Raw genomic sequence first — 19,016 nt, forward strand, 5'->3', positions numbered from 1 at the left:
AGCCTGCACTCTTAGAAATGGATCTTCTATCGTGTCTTCTACAGACACTCGAAAAACGGTAATTTTGGGGTTTCTACGTAGAGACCACGCGAAAGCGCGGGGAATGACGTCGCATCACGTGGTTTCCCTCGTAGAAGCCACAAAAGTGGCGTCTGTTTTATGCTTCACAGTTTCCTCCTTTCCCGGTCGTTTCCCCCTCTCCCCCGTCGCAGGCTTGAAGTCAACAGAATTTGTTTCAAAGGGGATTGAAGACTTTATTTCGGCAAAGTTGTGAAATTGTGACAGTGATACGGTGAATATTGACTAGACTTGCAAACTATGCAGAATACCCTGTTCACAGAGAAATGACTCAGAGAAAATAAAAATGAATAAGAACCACACATACACCAAATATCACAGATTGCACAAAACGGCGCGGCTCGACACCGCTGCTGCGAAACTATTTGCAAGCTTGAAACTCGCTACAAAACAATTTTCGCTGGGATGCAGACCTGTTTGTTGCTCAGGGCATATGATCACCATATTTCAGCGGCTCTACATCTCTTTGTGGGGGCTGTTGATATGGCAGTTGTCACCCGTTGTGCAGCGTTTCCTCCATGCTTCCCATCCTGGCCTCGAATCGGAATTCTGCTTCAAGGCGTAACTGTGACAGAGTAAACGACGACAACGAAGCATTACAAATTGGATAGGAACAACATTAAGTGTAATAAAAGTCACTATCGACAACAGTGAAAGGGTACGAACTATAGCTTATACTAAAACGATGATAGGTGAGGCAGCGAGGAGAGAAAAAAAGGTACATTGGTACCACAGCAGTACCAAGTATGTAGAAGGAGAGATCAAAGAGATATCTTACTGAATGCGGTCATGGTCGACATGTGCATTGGACGCATGTTCCGGGTAACACTTGTGCCGTGTACCGGCTAATATCTGTCAGTCTTCGGTGAATCGCACGCACATTTCCTCCAGGCGGCACGTTGAACACCAGTGAAGTCTTCGTTGGTGACGTCCGTACCCACTGCGGCCAGCTGAGACAGAGAATGGTTACTCAAACCACGGACGAAACGAGCCCCCGAAAGACAGACATCCTGCGTCATACACAAACGTTAGCGCTCGTGAAGTCCATGTTTAGAGGCAATTCTAACAGAGCTACAAACCGGATACAGCTGATAACACATTAGCGTCTCTCGAATACCTTCACTATACTCAACTTCTCAAGCATCACCACATAATTTTCGTTGACGGCCTGTCACAACCGCCATGACACTTCCATTCAAACCTGCACCTTCCAAATGATCGTTAGGAGTGTGGGGAAGTAACAGGTAGCCACTAGGTAGTAGTGCTGCTAGCATAGTTATCGCAATAAAATTCATTAAACGGAGGTGTCTTACCTGTAAAAGAATCCCAGAATCAGCAAAGCGAGGAAACGCTGGCGGCAAGGCATCGAAGAAGAGGTGTGAGCAGTGCCGCGCCACCAGCATGTCTGGCCCCGTCGCATAGTTCACGTGACTCCTCGACGCCGGTCAGGTGATCACTCCGAGCGCATAGAAACCACGGCAAAAATTTAGACAACACGAAATAGACTTCACGATGTCCGATTCCTGGTCACGTGATAAACGTGTCTTCTACACGGCGTACGCGCCAAAAAAAGCAAGAAATTTTTTTATAGTATTTTCTTTTCTTCCGGGTCACGTGGGCATCTGTCGTCTAAAACTTCGGCCTTGAGCGTGAATCTAGAAGACACGGCAGCTCTTGACGGCACGATAGAAGGCCTATTTCTAAGAGTGTGGTCTAGGTCTATCCACACTGAGAGCGGTTTCCTTGAAACGCTTAACGCTCGTCGTCCGTCCGTTAACAAGTGTAATCTGTTTTAATCAGTGGTTTTCCTCGCGTTTATCATAGTATCGTCAGGAACACCGGAAAAGCTAGATGTCGCTAGCAAACAAGTATATTTTCGGTGTCCTGAGGGGAAAGTGTAGTGAGTGCGAAGATTGCAAAGAATATATAGCCGAAAACGAACGTCACCACCGCAGCCCTAATTCACACACTTCATACACTGGGTAAGTGTACATTTTGTACTAGGTACGTGCGTTATTTTGATAGCAAGAGCTCTTAGCGCATGTTTGTTGTGATTATGGCAAGCGTTTTGCGGCCCTGCATATGAACGCCACTTACGCTTGCTACTTTTCTGCTCTTACTTGGTCGCCAAGTCAATACACCGGCGTGCATTTTGCGAGCTGCGGATATATGCATCGAGATATATAATTCGCAGCTTCCTACTTGTTGTATTCTTACGATATTCTAAGACTCAATCGCGGAGTGAACGCCTTCCCGCATTTATGCTGCTTTGTACCTTGTGCTTTGTACGGATTTGAATGGTTCCGTAAATGTTACTCTCATTGCCCAAACTTTTGTTCCCAGGATCCCACATGCAGGTTCACATACCGTCACCAGCGCAATGCAGTACCTCACAAACTCGTCCCAGAGCGCCTCCAACGCTGATAACGCGGTAATGTAGTGTCTCCTGCGTTACTGTACACTCATATTCCTCAAGGTTGTGTGCGTTTTATGTAATACTGTATTGCCATTTGCGCTCGCCTCTGCAACACGAATGTGGAATAAATTTTTTTCTGCTGCAATTCTCCATTTCGTTGGGTGTGTTCAGCTTAGCAAACATAGGTCAGTTGTTTTGACTCGCTAGCTTCCTCGCACTTTTTTCCACATACATGGTAAAGCGACCATGGTTTCTCCTCACATCAGAATCGCACTTGTGCACAATGTGTCACCTCTCGACAGACTTCTGTTTTTGTAATATACATATGTTCAAGATCTCCTCTTCTGCTGGTTCATTTTGGTACCTTGGTGTGTTCTGTAAATGTCTGTCGATATCCCACGCACAGGGTGTTTGTTTTTATTCGCATCACACCAGCGCTCATTTGACAGATGGGTTATGTTGATTTTCGCAAATTAACCCATCCGTAGTTACAAACATTTCCGACATTTCCTGACGCATGTGTTTGTAACTACGGATCGACTAATTAGCAAAAATTCACATACCCCACCTGCCAAATGAGCGCTACTCTGTTGCAAATAAAAATGAACATCCTGTATAAAAAGCCGCACGTTGGCGTAACCTTTACGGGCAGGTGCTGGATTGAAGGCCGTAACCTCTAATTAGTGGGTTTCCTTGTAACTTTTATAAAAGGGGTCGCTCAGAGGGTACCTGGTAGCTTCTGAAATAGAGGGTAAAATATTTCGATTTTTTACCCTTTACTAAAGGGTACGGAGTTAAGAGTGAATGACATAATTTTTATCGAGATACCCGCGAATCTCAAGCTAAAACTTTTCCATCTGCTTACTTTGGACGGATTAAGGTGTTTTACCTGTGATCAAGTGGCGCAACTGCCATCGAAGTGACCACTCATCGAGTCATCAATAAGTGGCTACCACAGGTGGTAAAAAGATCAAACGAATGGCATAGTGTTTCCTCTTGTCTTGACACGACCAACGACACCAAGAAGGATAGACAACCTGTTGTTGGCATACTGCACTAAAGCTTGAGTCTGTCAGTAATTATGGGTTACTGCTGTTGCCTACCCCGGTTTCCATTCTTCCAGCCACACCACGGCTTCTCTTACAAAGCGTTTGAATATACGAAAAATAACGTTCAATACGCTTTTTCCGGGAGTTTTCAGAAAGATTCTACCCATGTGACATTACCTCTGTAATGTAATGTAACTTTTACTTAATATACCTTAAACATGTCAAACGCTGTAAACAAGTCGCCTGCGCCAGCAAGCACGTGTTCAAAGAGCATTAAAGAACATGCTGGCACACACTGACTCCCGAATAATATTATTATTTATCCGTTTTGTGTGACTCAAATACCTACAGTGTAATTTTCTTAATGTGAGAAAATAATTACGTCGCGTTCGGCAGACTGTATAAGCTAAGGTAGGTAATTCTATCTTGCCAGGAACGCTTCACCTGCGCGGCACAAGTGCAATCACTGTGTACACCATTTTCCAGCCAGCCTCACATGCATTGCTTTTGCAGTCAACACAAACAGCGAGGAGGAAAAGCGTTAACAGGGAGGAAGCACACGGCCAGTGTGCACTGCTTTTCTCCTCTCTGGGTTGGGTAGGAAAGTTTTCGGCGTGCTCCCCGGGCTAGACGGCGCTGCACTTTCAATATGGCGTCCACGAGAACACAGCGTATAGAGATATCCCGTTTCGTTTCCGAAATCCCGATATATTTTCGTATTTCTGTCCCAAAACACATGACGCCTTGTTTATCTGCTCCGAGCAATAAAGTCCTAAAACACAGTTGTAAATGTGCTATCAACACACTCACCTTAGTTTTTCCCGCTGTTTGCATGACGAAAACTATAACTTCGTAGCCCATATTATGCAGTATGTTATACATACCTGTGTGTGTTTCGTAAATAAGAGCTAAAAAAGTTTAAAAAATACACAGGATAACAAAAATTACAATCTTAAGTATTCGATTGCGCTTAGCATATGAAAGTTCAAATTGAGCAAGATAGTCACATCAATCTGCCTGATTACAACTACATGGAACAAGAAGAAAAAAATTCGCTTCGCCGTTACCTCGTCTGTGCTTCTCTGAGGTCCACGTCTTTCATTCTATGAAAAGCAGCGGAGAATGAGTACACCGCTACCCATTTTTGTAGCGGAAATACTTTTCGCATTACTAGTCTAAAATGTAGCGTCATCGCTATTCCACTACTGGAAAAAGTAGCGGCGCTACTAGTAGCGCCGCTATGCCCAACACTATGTTCTACACGCTGGTGCCGATTACATATACTTTTAAAGTGTGGGACGCAAGCAAAGCGAAGAAAATAATTTTGCGACGGTGCAGCCAACTCTCTCCGGAAGCGAACCTTAACTAGACCGCATGGGTCCACCCTAATAGTTATGTCCTTTGGTAAAGAGGGGTAGTGTTTTAATCCTGATTAATCGAAAACTTGTGTATAAGATATGGTGATTCCAAATAATAACATAGTTTTATTCCTACAGTCGTGCATGCATTGGGGGTCGATTCTTTAATGTACAATTTCTGTGTGATGACTCGCTGGGGTTGAAATTAAAATCCCACTTGGATAATATTCGCTTGTGTTGGACCGATGGATGATACGTAGCGGCACCCCTGTGAAAATTGTCAGTGTTGCAATGAGGGTGTTCACATACAGGATTGTCAGACTTGTTATGATAAAAGTCGTAATTTTGATTGTAATCGTATTGATTAAGAATAGCTTCTTTAATTAAAGGTTGTGTCTTGATTTAGAGACATAGCATTTCAATTTCGATTCATGGAAAACTTGTGTGTAAGGTACTATGCTTGCCAATAACAGCATAGTTCTGCTTGGGTACGCATTGGCTTTGATCATTTGCATGTGACGGTGCACTTCGGTCAACGGGTGATGCCACGAGACCCCTGTTTCGTTTGAAGAAAATCCTGATCAGTTCGTTACGATGTAGGGAGGTTGTCGATTATGCCCACCGAAGCCCATCGAGATGCTGAGATGAGACCAGACAGGTACCAAGAATCCTTGATTTTAATGCCGCGTCTTGACACGTTAAAGGTGAATGCGAGAATAATAAAATATAAAGCCCCAACAAAACAAAGCACGCGGCCCCGTGCTCTCAGTCCTTCGTCGTCTTCTTGCTTGTTTTCGTACAATTTTACACATCCTCCCCCGCCGAATGAGTGGTAGCTCATTCCCTCGGTGGCTCGAGAGGATATAACAGCTCTACCGGACGCCTCGTCTCGTTGCCTGACGGAAGCTTGATAGTGCAGGACCGAATTTTATTGTAACGGCCAGTGTGAAAAGTCAAAATTCGTACGGTCTTCCAGAGGTGGCGTCCCGTCATATCGTCATGAAGTAGGATCTTTGACGGTGCTGCCAGCGGCGAGTCAGGTCTGCTGGCGTTGATGTTTGCGGTCCTTTATCCTGGCTGCTTGGAACAGCCGTCAGCCGTCGTCCTATTAGTAGATGGGCCGGCGTCAGTGCCGCCGGTTCATCCGGTGATGCGTGCAAGTAAGTCAATGGACGCGAATTTATACAGGCTTCAGCATCGTGGAGTACGGTCATCAGTTCCTCGAACGTCAAGAACTGTCTTCCTAGAACTCTTCGTAGGGAATCCTTTATTGTGCGTACGAGACGTTCCCACCAGCCGCCCCACCATGCTGCTTTCTCAACTATAAATTTCCATTTGACACGGTGGGCGGAGACGAAATCTTGTACGTCACGACGTGAGATGTTCTTGTGTAGCTCTCCAATATCCCTCGACGCTTTTTTGAAGGTCAGCGCGTTATCCGAGTACACAGTCTTTGGCAGTCCTCTACGTGCTGCGAATCGCCGGAATGCCATGAGAAACGATCTGGCGGTGAGGTCGGAGACCAATTCCAAATGCACTGCCCGCGTTACCGCGCACGTGAACAACGCAATATACGTCTTCACAAGTTCCCTGCCATCCCGCACCATCAATGGTCCGGCGAAGTCCAGTTTCAAAGGGTGCACTGGGCGTAACTCGGTCAACCCCTAGCGAAAATTATCCTGATGGAGCCTGGTGGCCCACCAAAATATTCTGGTGGCACCTGGTGGACCACCAAGTTTTTCTGGTGGTACCTGGTGTCCCACCAAGGCAGCTCTGATTGGGTCTGGTGGTCCACCAGAACACATTTGGTAGCATCTGGTGGGCCACCAGAACACATTCGGTGGCATCTGGTGGACCACCAGAACAGCTCTGGTGTGGTCTGGTGGGCCACCAGAAGAGCTCTGGTCCGGTCTGGTGAACCATGAGAACAGCTGCAGTGGGCTCTGGTGTACCACCAGAGCAGTACTGCGGACTGACAAGATGCTTTACAATGACTGGTGGATAATCAGACCTTTAGTGTACTTCCAAAATGTAACTTTGGTGGAGCTAATGAAGGCGTATGGTTTGTGGCATCTGCTTTAAATATCACCAAAGTTCTGTCATAAAATTTGTTGGATGGATGACACCAATCCCAACATGCATCTTGCAGGAAAGCCTAGTTCAGCAGCTTGGATGGCGCGCTATAAGGCATGACATTTAAAGCAGGAATGGCAGCACGCAGTAAAAATTCTGCATGGTCATTCAGGTTACTTTTCATCGTTTAGGCATATACTACTTGCACATATGATATGCAAAAGATGCATCTGCATTTTCTGGTGATGTTCACAGGCTTGTTCACAAGTACATAATAATCATGACCATTGTCTGAAAGAGATGAATAGACTTGAGATACGACCATGTCAGGACAACTATTTTTACTTCATTTTGGCCATTTCTATTACACATAGCAGTATTCAGCTTGCATATAATTATAGGCATCAGTAGCACTGTACATATTCACTGAGCATATTTAAAAAGCAACATAATCAGGCAGTTCATAGAAAACCCTTCTTCACGTTTAAAGCAAATGTACTTATATTCAACTCTGAATCATTCCCATCCAACAGACTGACAGTAACGTACAAAGCTAGCGAATGAAATTCAAATATTACATACAATATGCACATGTGCAAAGTGTGCAATATCTGTCTGGACATAGTACAACTCCCTATAGCCTTCGATGCAGTCAAAGCACGCAGTTCAGAGGTACAATAGGGAAAATGTGTTCATCTTAAAGTGGCAATTAAAAAATCCTGAGGCTGAGGTTCAAAGCAAGGTCCTGTGTGCATTGACAAAGAGGTAACATGAGGATTTTATGGTAAGCGCTCTCCAATGTAATCAGACACCCACATGATTTTTCAACTTGGATTGAAGGTCTGTCTTTGCACGGAGAAATCATGCACACAACAGTACGCATACTTCAGTGACATGCAATGTCCTGCATTTCGATATGTTTTACTGTGTGTGTACCTTGTCTGTACTTTGTCTCCGGGAGAACTGGCAAAACTGGTTTACGGTGGCAAAGGAACAAGGCGCTGACCTCCACTGACTGGCGAACCAGAAAGAGTTCCCCTTATTATGCCATCTGTGACGTGGCATCATACCTCCTAATCCTTGTTGTAGCTGGAGTGGAGAGTTACGGGTGAACATGGAAACCCATGTTTATGCGAGATTTTTTTTTTTTCTGGGGAACAAATTGCACACATCAAAAGTTTTGCGCTATTCGGTATAATCAAACACACTTTCGGCAGACATCTTAATCTGAATTTTTTTGGATGGCCCTCTGTGCTTTTTCATAGCAGCATACGTGGGTAGAAATGCTGTAGGCTTATGTTGAAATCACGCATGAGTATGTATGTATGGTGCACTGGGAATATCATTCAAGATGCGTTTCTTTCCCTTGCTTCCCCCTGTCCATGGGTTCAGCTGCCTATGCAAGTGAGAAATACGTAAGAATTAATATCTCTCAAAACTGTTTGGTATTTCGCATAAATAGTTGACATCCCCCACATCCAGAAAGACGCAGACACTGTCAAAACGATTGGCACAAAAAACGTAAAGTGCTTCTTCCGCCGGTGGGAGCACGCAAGTAACAATGTGACGAACTTCACCAAAACTACTTTGTTCAACAATGGCCTGCTTGCAAACCAAATAGATATCATCTGTCGCTAGTTGCTTGTAGACCCGCTGAACTTCATAGTAGCCACCATTGTCGACCTTTATGAACTGCGAACACGTCTTTTGTGGCCTGAAATGTTCCACATAATGAATTGTACAGCTGTTGATCTGTGCCCGGAGAAACCGCTGTAGACTTCCCACGTTGCCGATATCCCTCAAGAACGCTTGCTGAATTGCACTTGTCACATTGCCTGGCAATTGTTGTGACCCAAGGACACGACAAACAGAAGATTTCCTTCTTGTACCCCTGTACTGCTCATACAGTGGTGTCCATGCTTCCGGAAGTTCAACACTTTCATTTATTATGTCAACTTTTTGGTCCATGAGGCATCTTTCCGTTACTTGAAGAGGCACGCCGTTAGATGCTGTCACCTTCTTCACAAGATCTCCATTGGCTCCCTCAAAGGGGAACATTGACGTACTCCACAATGGGCCCAGGTTTCGCACTGCTTGCGGTAAGTGAAGTAATAGGTGCACATTGGATGTGCACTGTCCCTCACCATAAAGCAGAGGCATTTTGACACAAAAGTCACGGAGAACGTGCTCAGCCTCATCAACTTCATCTTCAGTGATGGTCTGTTTAATAAGGAGAAACACGGCATGACACAACTTTGAAAAGTGAAGCAGATAACGTAATGGTAGGATACCCTGAACACACGGAAGACAATAGTAGAGCAGCCAGAACTTCCACTCAGTCGCCTTCCACAAGGCACGGTCATTCAGTGCCCTCGGAAGACGAGAAAATGAAATGGGAGGCCGGATCCTGCATAGTCGTGCATTAACCTCATCCACATATCGACCAATATATGCTTCTGCTTCTGAATGACTTAGCCATATTTCTGTCACTTGTTTGACAACTCCTTCAAGCACGCAGTGCATATAATCCGGACAGGCACCCCATGCGACATCAAAACTGCGAAGATAAAGCAAAGGGCTAAGCCCCTTGATTCCATTGACGACTTGGCCTGTGCGTGTTGCTTTCTTCATGTCCCGAACTATTTCCACATGTGTTCGTTGCTGCACGTGCTCTCTGTAGGGGTACCGCAGGCTTCCTGATAAGTAATACATATTTTTTAGTAAAAGATGTACAAAATTTGCTAAATATTTTATTTGCATGCATACTGTTATATAGAAACTAATCATCAGTGCATTAACAGTATATAATGCTCATCAGAGCTCATAAGAGTTGCAGAATCCAATCGCACTGCCACTCATACTTGTATGGCCAAACGTACTTCTGCTCGTTACGACTTCAATCCGTTGCAACGTTGATAATTTTGCATAATTTCCATGTGTTCAGTGATAATTTCATCGTCTTGAACTTGTATTTTGTTATCTGGCAAGCAATCTTAGTAGCACTATATCATGCTAGCACGTCCTTTACAAATAATTACACCGTTAATGGTATCTTACTTTGTACTACGAAGCCCACACCAAAGGTGACAAATAGCACATACCTTGCAGATGGACACCGGGGTGATAGCACCATGGGCAACCATGAAAGCCATTAAACTGCTTCATATTAAGCAATGCTGCCCTTGCAGGGGAGTCGACGACAGCACAGACCACATGAACTCTTGATGCGATTTTCTCTCCTGCACTGTTCACCCACGAGAGTGTCCCAATTTCGTTAAATGCATCGGCGAAGGCTTTCAAGAAGAGGAACATGTTGGGATGTTTTCGAGAAAACCACAGTCCAGCAAGAGTAACATTCTGCCATCTAAGTATAGTGGGCAGCTCGTTGAGTATCATATGGATGGGCATTAGAGACGACGTAGTTGACTTAAAGACAGGAGAACCATCCGTTGAAAATGTAATGGTAAGGTCATTTGCTTTACATCCTAGCTCCTGACGCACTCTCTTGTACAAGGCACCACTAGTCAGATCGGTATAGACAGCGGATGTGGCAGCATGTATCCGTTCCTGGTTCTCCAGGAGCAGTCGTTGATACTTCTTCACTAGAAGTTGCAACTGTGCTCTTAAATCGAACATGATAAAAAAGTTCCCATCTCGTAGCATCTCTTTTATACTGTGCTTCGCTCTGCAGTGGGAACATTCTCGATCTTCACTGTCTCTTTCTTTGGCAGACATCCCAAGATAGCTCTGACAGTCTTTGCAAAAATAGTGAAACTTAAGCACATTACCTTTTGCATGGCTCCACAATTTTCTGAACATGTACTTAGAGTTCGGTAAAACATTATCGCCAAGAAGAGCATTGAGGAGCTTGAGGAGGCCGTCAATTTGGGTCCACGATAAGCCTGCTGCAACTGTATATGCAAGGATCAGAAGAATTGCCTGGGCAATGGTGGTTGTGCTATTGGGTAAAGTTAGCCTTGAGTACTGCTCTAAGAATAGCAGGATGTCACGGTCAGTGCTGGACTCCTCTTCTTCGAGTGCATCCTCTTCTTCTTCCTCATCCTCCCGTGGCCCGTTCATTATTTCGTCGTTTGCGAGAGCCGATTGTCCTTGACCTTCAACTTCTTGAATAACTTCCGCGTCGATATCAAGATCATCTCCGTCAGATCCCGAGTCGCAGGGTGTGCTTGCCTCATCGGTTCCAAATTGAATATCCCTCACCGCAGTTGAAGCAAGCCTAGCAGTGTTCGCATTGATATCAGAATCATCCCCGTCAGATCCCGAGTCGCCAGATGTGCCATTGTGCCCAAGTAATACATCACCCACCGCAGTTGTAGCACGTCTAGCAGTTCTCACAGATTGGAAATTGTGTCCCGAAGCATGTGAGGATGGATAACCAACGCTGGTCGCTCCCTGTCCTTCAGTCTGTCTCCTGTTGTTCCCTTTTTGAACATTTTTCCTGTGCCACGCTGTTTGCTTCGGAACAACGCAGTCAACACCTGGCTCTAGATAGCGCTTTCTTCGCACTTTCGCGGCGCTCATGACACATATGGGTTAACGTGGATCATGTATACGACGTAGTGCGCAGTATTCGGTGCACGGTGGTGTTTTACACCACGAAGAAAGTTGCAGAGGGTAAAACTTTCACAATTTGCACACCACAATCGGTAAAAAAAGAAACTTCAGAGAACCTCCACCACCAATATAGGCTACTATACGAGATCTCTTCAAGCCTTGGCACTCACGTTGATCCCACAGTGTTGCTACCAAGCTAACAAGGCGTGCCTCCGACGCATTGCGCTCCAGTTTAGGTTCTACGTTGGAACCACGGCTGGAAGTCTGCCGTGTTCGGGGTGGTGCTTGTAGCGCATCGTCTTCATCCTCTGCATTCTCATCGATATCTTTCGCTCGACAACCGCGAGAGCGCGGAATTAAACCTTCATTCTCATCCCGACCTTCTTTGGGCTCAGTCGTCTCTTCTTAGTGGTCCTGACACCACAACTGGTGACCCGAACGTCGCAAGCTGGACACCGCAATGTTCCCAGGTGACGGTTCCCAAGCATCCACCCCTGCCACGGCGGCCACAGCGGCAACGTCCATGGTCCCCTCTTCCTCAAGCATCGCCCATGTTGCTGTTCGGCTTCCCTCATTCTTCACCGCCCATCCTGACCTATGGTTCAAAATGGCCGATAGTCAGTTCGCGCTGGCTGGCATCACCCATCAAGCTACGAAGTTTCACTACATAGTCAGCAACCTACCTCCGAAAATCGCGGTGGAAGTCACAGATATTCTGACGGCACCCCTCACCCCCAAAGCCTACGACGACCTTCGGAAGGCCGTCACGGACAGAATCATGACGTCGGAGCGCGAGCGCTTGCGCCAGCTGCTAGCAGCCGAAGAACTCTGCGATCGCAGACCCAGTCAGCTGCTCCGACGTATGCACGGCCTCCTCAACCCTCGGCTTCCAACCTTCGACCGAACCCTCCTGAAAGAACTTTTCCTGAGCCGGCTCCCTCAGCAGACACAAATGGTACTCGCGGCACTTCCCGACTCTTCCGCGGAGGCACTCGCTGAAGTCGCCGACCGGGTAATTGAGGTTTCACGAGGCACAATTGCCCACGTTCCCACCCCATCTCCTGCTTTTGAGGTTGTGCCGCCCTCCACTTCTGGCCACGTTCCCCAAGCGACCGAGCGACCCTCCTACCCTGTGCCTCCTTCGCCTGCAGATCCAGTTGTCCTTCTTCGTTCGGAAGTTCAGGAACTCCGACAGCTTATTGACGATCGCCTGGCATGCAGCGTTTCGCAGCCGTCTTCGTTTCCACAACCTGCAGGACGTCAACCTCGACCTCGCTTCCGAAGCCCTCGACCGCGCAGTCCCCGCTCGTCCTCCCCTCGCACGCGCCGCCTTTCATCACCACCTACGAGCTGCCCATACTGTTTCTATCATTACAATTTCGGTGCCTCGGCGCGCAAGTGCACCGCCCCTTGCCAATGGCCGGGAAACGACATGGGGCGTCGCTAGGGGCGACGGGCGACACCCTCAACCACGCACCCAGTCGCCTGTTCTACATAACAGATTGGAACTCCAAGTTGAAGCTGCTCGTCGACACGGGTGCAGCCGTGAGCGTACTTCCTGCAACAGGGGCTCACAGGCGTCCAAGCAAACATTGCTACAGTTGGAAGAGGTCGTTCTGCCCGACACCGCCTCCACCATCATATGCGACGTGTCAACCGGCGTTCATCGGCCGTTCGTTCCATCCAGTCTCCGCCGCCAAACCCTCCACGCCCTTCATGACGTTTCCCATCCTGGTATTCGTGCAACCAGACGCCTGATCGGCGACCGCTACGTCTGGCCGGGCATGGCCAAGGACATCCAAGTGTGGACCTCTCGCTATATCACGTGCCAACGAACGAGTATCGTCCGGCACACGCTCACCGCCCGGCAAGTTCCTTCCGCCGGACCGCAGATTCCAGATCATCCATATCGACCTTGTGGTCCTCTACCTTACTCATCGGGTTACTGCTACATCCTCACCATGGTGGATCGTTTCACCAGATGGCCGGAAGCGGTGCCCAGCGCTCTCCCACTCATTTTGCTGCACGTACGAGCATGCCTCGAGCCGGACCTGGGCTGCTCCACCGCCGAGCTCGTTTTCGGCACGCCCTTACGCCTTCCGGCCGACCTCGTCACCCAGCAACCTCCCATCTCCTCTGAAACCCAGCCGCAAGCCACAAGCCACTCTGAGTACGTCTCGCTCCTCCGTGACGTCTTCAAGACCCTTAGGCCTGCTTCTCCACGGTTCCCTTCTGGCCGGAACTCTTACGTTCCAGCTGCTCTCGCTGATGCCACGCACGTTTTCCTCCGGGCTCCAACCCCTCGCAAGTCCCTAGACCCCCCTACACAGGACCCTACCATGTCATCTCCCGGTCCGGGAAGACCTTGGTACTTGACGTAGGCGGCCGCCAGGACACAGTTTCGGTCGACCGCGTCAAGCCGGCCTTCGTGGAGAACTTGCCCCCCTTGCCCTCCAGACCGTCGACATTTCGCCTTCCCCTAACCCCAAGCGCGTTTCCTGGGGACCAGCTCCATCGACGCGCCTCCGTCGCATCTGACGGCGGGGGGACACCTGTAACGCATCGTCTTCATCCTCTGCATTCTCATCGGTATCGTTCGCTCGACAACCGCGAGCGCAGAATTAAACCTTCATTAGCATCCCGATCTTCTTTGGGCTCAGTCGTCTCTTCTTCGGTAGTACGTTGCGTTCGATCGCGTATATTAAAAAAAAAAAAACCTTATAACATTGTACCCCTATTGGGGAAACGTCTTGAGGTTACCTCAGAACTGCCAGAGCTTTTCCTGAGGTTACCTCAAGAAATTCTGAGGCCCTACCTCAGGACCTCAAACCCGGCTGTGGGTCCTCTAAGGTTACCCGAAGAAATTCTGAGGTTCTGCCTCAGGACCTCAGACATCGCTTTCCGTCTTTTGAGGTAACCTCAAGTAATTCTGAGGTTCAACCTCAGAACCCCAGACGTAGCTGTGGTTCTTTTAAGGCTCCGCCTCAAGAGCACAGACCAGACCGTAGCTCTCCTAGAGTTACCTCAGTATCAACATAGGGCCTCACACCTTGACACCCCTTACAGCTTTGGGAATTTCGGTGGGCTTTTTTCAAGGACCCTTTTCCTTGTTGAGGTCCGCAAGGCTTTAGGAGTACAATTTAGTTGGTGACAGAAGTTTATCATGTTAACTTCATTAAATTGCTAACGTTAACTAACCCTACACTAACCTGTTGTATCTAGTAAGGGCGAGCTCCGACCACACGACGTAGTTACTAACTTTATTCACTTCAGAATTATCGAACACTTCGTTTCTTTTACCTCCTCTTCTTTTCCCCCCTTGTCACGTCTTCCTCTTTTCACAACATAACATTTCCCCTTCCACAGAGAAAAAGTTCAAACCACAGTTCATGTTTCAAACCAAAGTTAAGTTCAGGTTGCCGCTGGAGACAGCCTGCATGCGTTCCAAGCGCGGCCATCGCTAGTGCGAAATGTACTTCTGTTGACAGGTGCCATTATAGTTAAGGGCTCACTGTAAGATGAATGTCCTTTCGGGCGATGCCATGGTAGTTTGACTCTGATTCTGTCCCCTACACGGAAAGTGGGCTCTTTAGGGTTCCTGCGCTGGTCCGCATTCTTTTTCTCGCGAGCCTGGTAGGTTGCTACCCTGCGACGTAAGTTCTGGACTTCTTCGGAGAACTCATTGTCCATGTTAGGAAACCCAACGATGTCTAATTTTGTGCGTAGCTTTCGGCCATGCAACAATTCTGCTGGTGACACTTTCGTCGCCGCATGAGGGGTGCTCCGATAGATTGCGAGAAACTCCTGAATGTAGATAATCTTTTAGGCAACAGTTAAAACTTTCCACTTGACCGTTCGACTGTGGATGATACACGGACAATTTGCGGTGCATGATGCTTTGATTTGATATGACTTTACTGGCGCAAGGATATCAAAGATCATGCTGCGCCGTATAATTTTGTTGAGTTACTCTACATTAGGTCCAGTTCAGTCAGGTATTTGCATTATCAGAGACTATGAATTTCCTATGTCCATTGTCAGATCTGAGACAGTGTATGTTCTCATCATGCTGCAGAGCTCACATCATTGTGACACTGGGTAAGGACAACCCAGCTCGCTACCGGCCGAATGGTGCCAACATGTGGGCAGGTCGCAGCAAAGTTAGTATGGGGTGATGTGTAATGTACATAGAAGATGATCTGTGGTTTAATAAAGTATATGGTTGTTTGTGAATATAACATTTGCAACGAAAAGCCACGGAGCTTTGATGTACCACCAGGCGAAGGAGTCACCAATATTCCTCTGTTTCATTATGAAACTTCGGAGATACATCTGGCGAGGGGCTCACCGAACCCTCTACCCAGAGGGATTCCGAGGGTGCCCCCGGCGAGGGAGTCACCTATATTCCACTGTCCTTGTGGACTTCGGGGCACACTCGGGCGAGGGTTTACAGCCCTGCTCCAGCAACCTATGTTGCTAAATAAACTGCAGGAGCTTAATGTCTTTCAAAAAAGCCAACACCACATTAAAAGCGACCAGTGGTTCATCTCCCACAAGTACCCTCGAGTGGAGCGGAATGCACAAATCGTACAACTTTTTGAAGTGTCTTCGTCTAAGCTGCTGATATGCAGGACATACCAACAGAAGGTGAAGAACTGTGACGACCTCACCGCAGAACTCACAAATGGGTTGGTCTTCTCCCATAAGCAAGTGTGCATGGGTGAGGTGCGTATGACCAATGCGCAGTCTACAGTGGACCACTGTTTCTCTGCGGTCCGCGCTTATGCCGCAATTTCTGTTTATGAGCTCAGGCTTTATCATATGGAGCTTGTTTCCGCTCTGTTCATTCCATCTAGCTTGCCAATCGGAATGTATAACCCTACGTACTACTGTTCGGAAGTCATGCAACAAAATCATCCGTTCAGTTGGTTCACTATGCAGTGCTCGTGCAGCTTCAGATCTGCAAGTTCATTTCCTTCTATCCCACAATGGCTTGGGATCCACATGAGTTGGACAGTGTGTCCGGTCGTTGAAAGCGCGGATATCGCGTTTTGGATGTGTCGCGCTAGATAATTGTTTTTTTGTTCATCAGATGCTATAGCCAGGAGTGAGCTCAACGAGTCTGAGTATATAACTGAGTTTTGGATTCCATGCTCTTAAATGTGATCAACAACCATTTTTATTGCGTATAACTCCGCAGTAAGGATACTAGAATGCATATTTACTTTTTGCCGTTTCCTAATTGTATTTCCAACAAAAGCACATGCAACTCCACACATGCCTTTTGCGCCGTCAGTATAGAATTCCTCATGTTTGTCAAACCTCTCTTTGATCTGCAGAAATTCTTGTTTTATTATCAGTGGGTTAATCACCTTCTTGTCGAACTTTCTCAGCATGAGATTACACTGAACCTTTTTCTTCTCCCACAGTGGTGAACTATCCACTACACTGAATAGCGGATTCTGAAAATCACTGAAATTCAATCTGTGGGCTTCCTGTTCTAGACTCATGCTTATTGGTGGGACTGCACTGGCTTTGTTTTCAAAGAGTCGTTTGTGCCTGGTCTCTGTAATACAGCTGTACGCAGAGTTATTTGTTTGGCACCTTATTTTTGCTGCGTATGTGAAGGAGAGAAATAGCCTTCTTTTGCTTAGGCTGCAAATGCGTGTCTCCACACACAGGCTTTCCACTGGCGAAGTGCGGTATGCTCCTGTTGCCAGGCGCAGTGACTCGTTTTGTATGGGATCGAGAATTTTCAACGCACTAGTGCGAGCTGACCCATAAACAGCAGCTGCGTAGTCAAGAGTGGATCGTACAGTACACTCGTATATTCTTATGAGAGTTTCTCTGTCGGCGCCCCATAACTTATGAGATAATACTTTCATGAGATTGAGGGCCTTGCTGCATTTCTGTTTGAGGTGTTTAATATGTGGAATAAACGTGAGCTTTTGATCAAAAATCAACCCAAGGAATGTGTGTTCCTTTCGAACTGGTAGGTCATGCCCATTCAGCTTAAGTTCGGGGTTTGAAAAGAGCCCGCGTTTTCGGTAGAAAACGACACATGTGGTTTTTTCAACAGAAAAGTGAAAGCCGTTTTGGTCCGCCCAACCACAAAGTTTATTTATTGCGACTTGTAATTGTCTCTGTGCCATTCGAAGGTTGACCGAGCTATATGATAGTTGGATATCATCCACGTATAATGAATACGGAATGCTGTGGGGAATGACCTCAGATATAGAGTTCAGCTTCATTATGAAAAGGTGACACTAAGGATACACCCTTGCGGAACTCCGTTCTCTTGGATAACGTGACGAGAGTAAACATCTCCTAATCGGACTCGAAATACCCGATCCCGCAAAAAAGCTTTGTATGAACTTGATTATGCGCCCACGAAATCCGTACCGCTCGAGATCCCGTATTATGCCATATTTCCAGACAGTGTCATAAGCTCTTTTCAAGTCAAAGAATACAGAGATGCAGTATTGTTTCTGTAAAAACGCCTCCCGAATTTGCATTTCCAAGCGGATTAAGTGGTCTGTTGTAGAACAGCATTTCCGAAAGCCACACTGATATTTGTCGAGAACACCTTTGCTTTCTAGTATGTATGTTAAACGGTTATTACCCATTCACTCCATGATCTTCGCGATACAGCTGGTCAGCGCAATTGGTCTGTAGCTGCTAGGTTGATGACCGTTCTTTCCCTGGTTTAAGAATAGGAACAATGATAGCTTCCTTCCATCCTGCTGGGAGCTCTCCCTCTCTCCACACCCGATTAAAGAAGTTTAATAGTGATCTCTGTGATTCAGCTGAGAGATGTTTTATCATTTCAGTATGTATTAAGTCTGGTCCTGGTGCCGTTTTTTTAGCTGCACGCAAAGCTTGCTGAAGTTCTTCCCAGGTGTAGTCTGTGTTGTATGGTTCATAACCAGACAATGTAGTAGTAATTCTTTTCCGTTCTTCAGTATTTTTGTATTTTACAAAGTTAGGGCTGTAATGTGCCGAGCTGGATACGTGCTCGAAATGTTCTCCTAAGGCATTGGCCTGTTCTTGAAGACTTTTACAGGGGGCCCCATTGACATGTATCAGGGGTATCGTGAAACCTCGATATTCACCCTGTATCTTTTTTAGTCTGTCCCATACCACTTTGGAAGATGTGTTACAGTTAACGGACGTGAGAAATTCGCGCCAAGATCTCCTTTTTGCCTGTCGTTGAATCCGTCTTGCAGCCGCACGCTTCCTCTTAAAATCTATTAGATTGTCTTGCGTGGGACATCTACGGAATTTTCCCCAAGCTTTCCTCTGCGCTCTAAATGACATCTTGCATTCATCTGTCCACCATGGTTTGGGTTGCTTGGGCAAGGATGTCGACGTCTTTGGGATGCTTTTCTCAGCAGCATTTAATATTGATGCTACTATATTTTGGTTTACTTTGTCGATTGACACGTCGTTGGACGATAGTGTTTCTAG

General features: G+C 46.8%; 1 protein-coding gene across 1 annotated transcript; it reads right to left on the minus strand.

Moving 5' to 3' along the window:
- Positions 1-7,483: 7,483 nt before the first annotated feature.
- LOC135383250 (uncharacterized) lies at positions 7,484-10,316 on the minus strand. Its single transcript, XM_064612790.1, has 2 exons — positions 10,076-10,316; positions 7,484-9,670 (listed from the first exon to the last, which is right to left on the minus strand). The coding sequence occupies exons 1-2, from the start codon at positions 10,284-10,286 to the stop codon at positions 8,397-8,399; spliced, it is 1,485 nt and encodes a 494-aa protein (XP_064468860.1). The 5' UTR covers positions 10,287-10,316; the 3' UTR covers positions 7,484-8,396.
- Between the last annotated feature and the right edge of the window lie 8,700 nt (positions 10,317-19,016).

The sequence above is a fragment of the Ornithodoros turicata genome, chromosome 2 (genome assembly GCF_037126465.1).
Source record: "Ornithodoros turicata isolate Travis chromosome 2, ASM3712646v1, whole genome shotgun sequence".
Taxonomy (NCBI): domain Eukaryota; kingdom Metazoa; phylum Arthropoda; class Arachnida; order Ixodida; family Argasidae; genus Ornithodoros; species Ornithodoros turicata.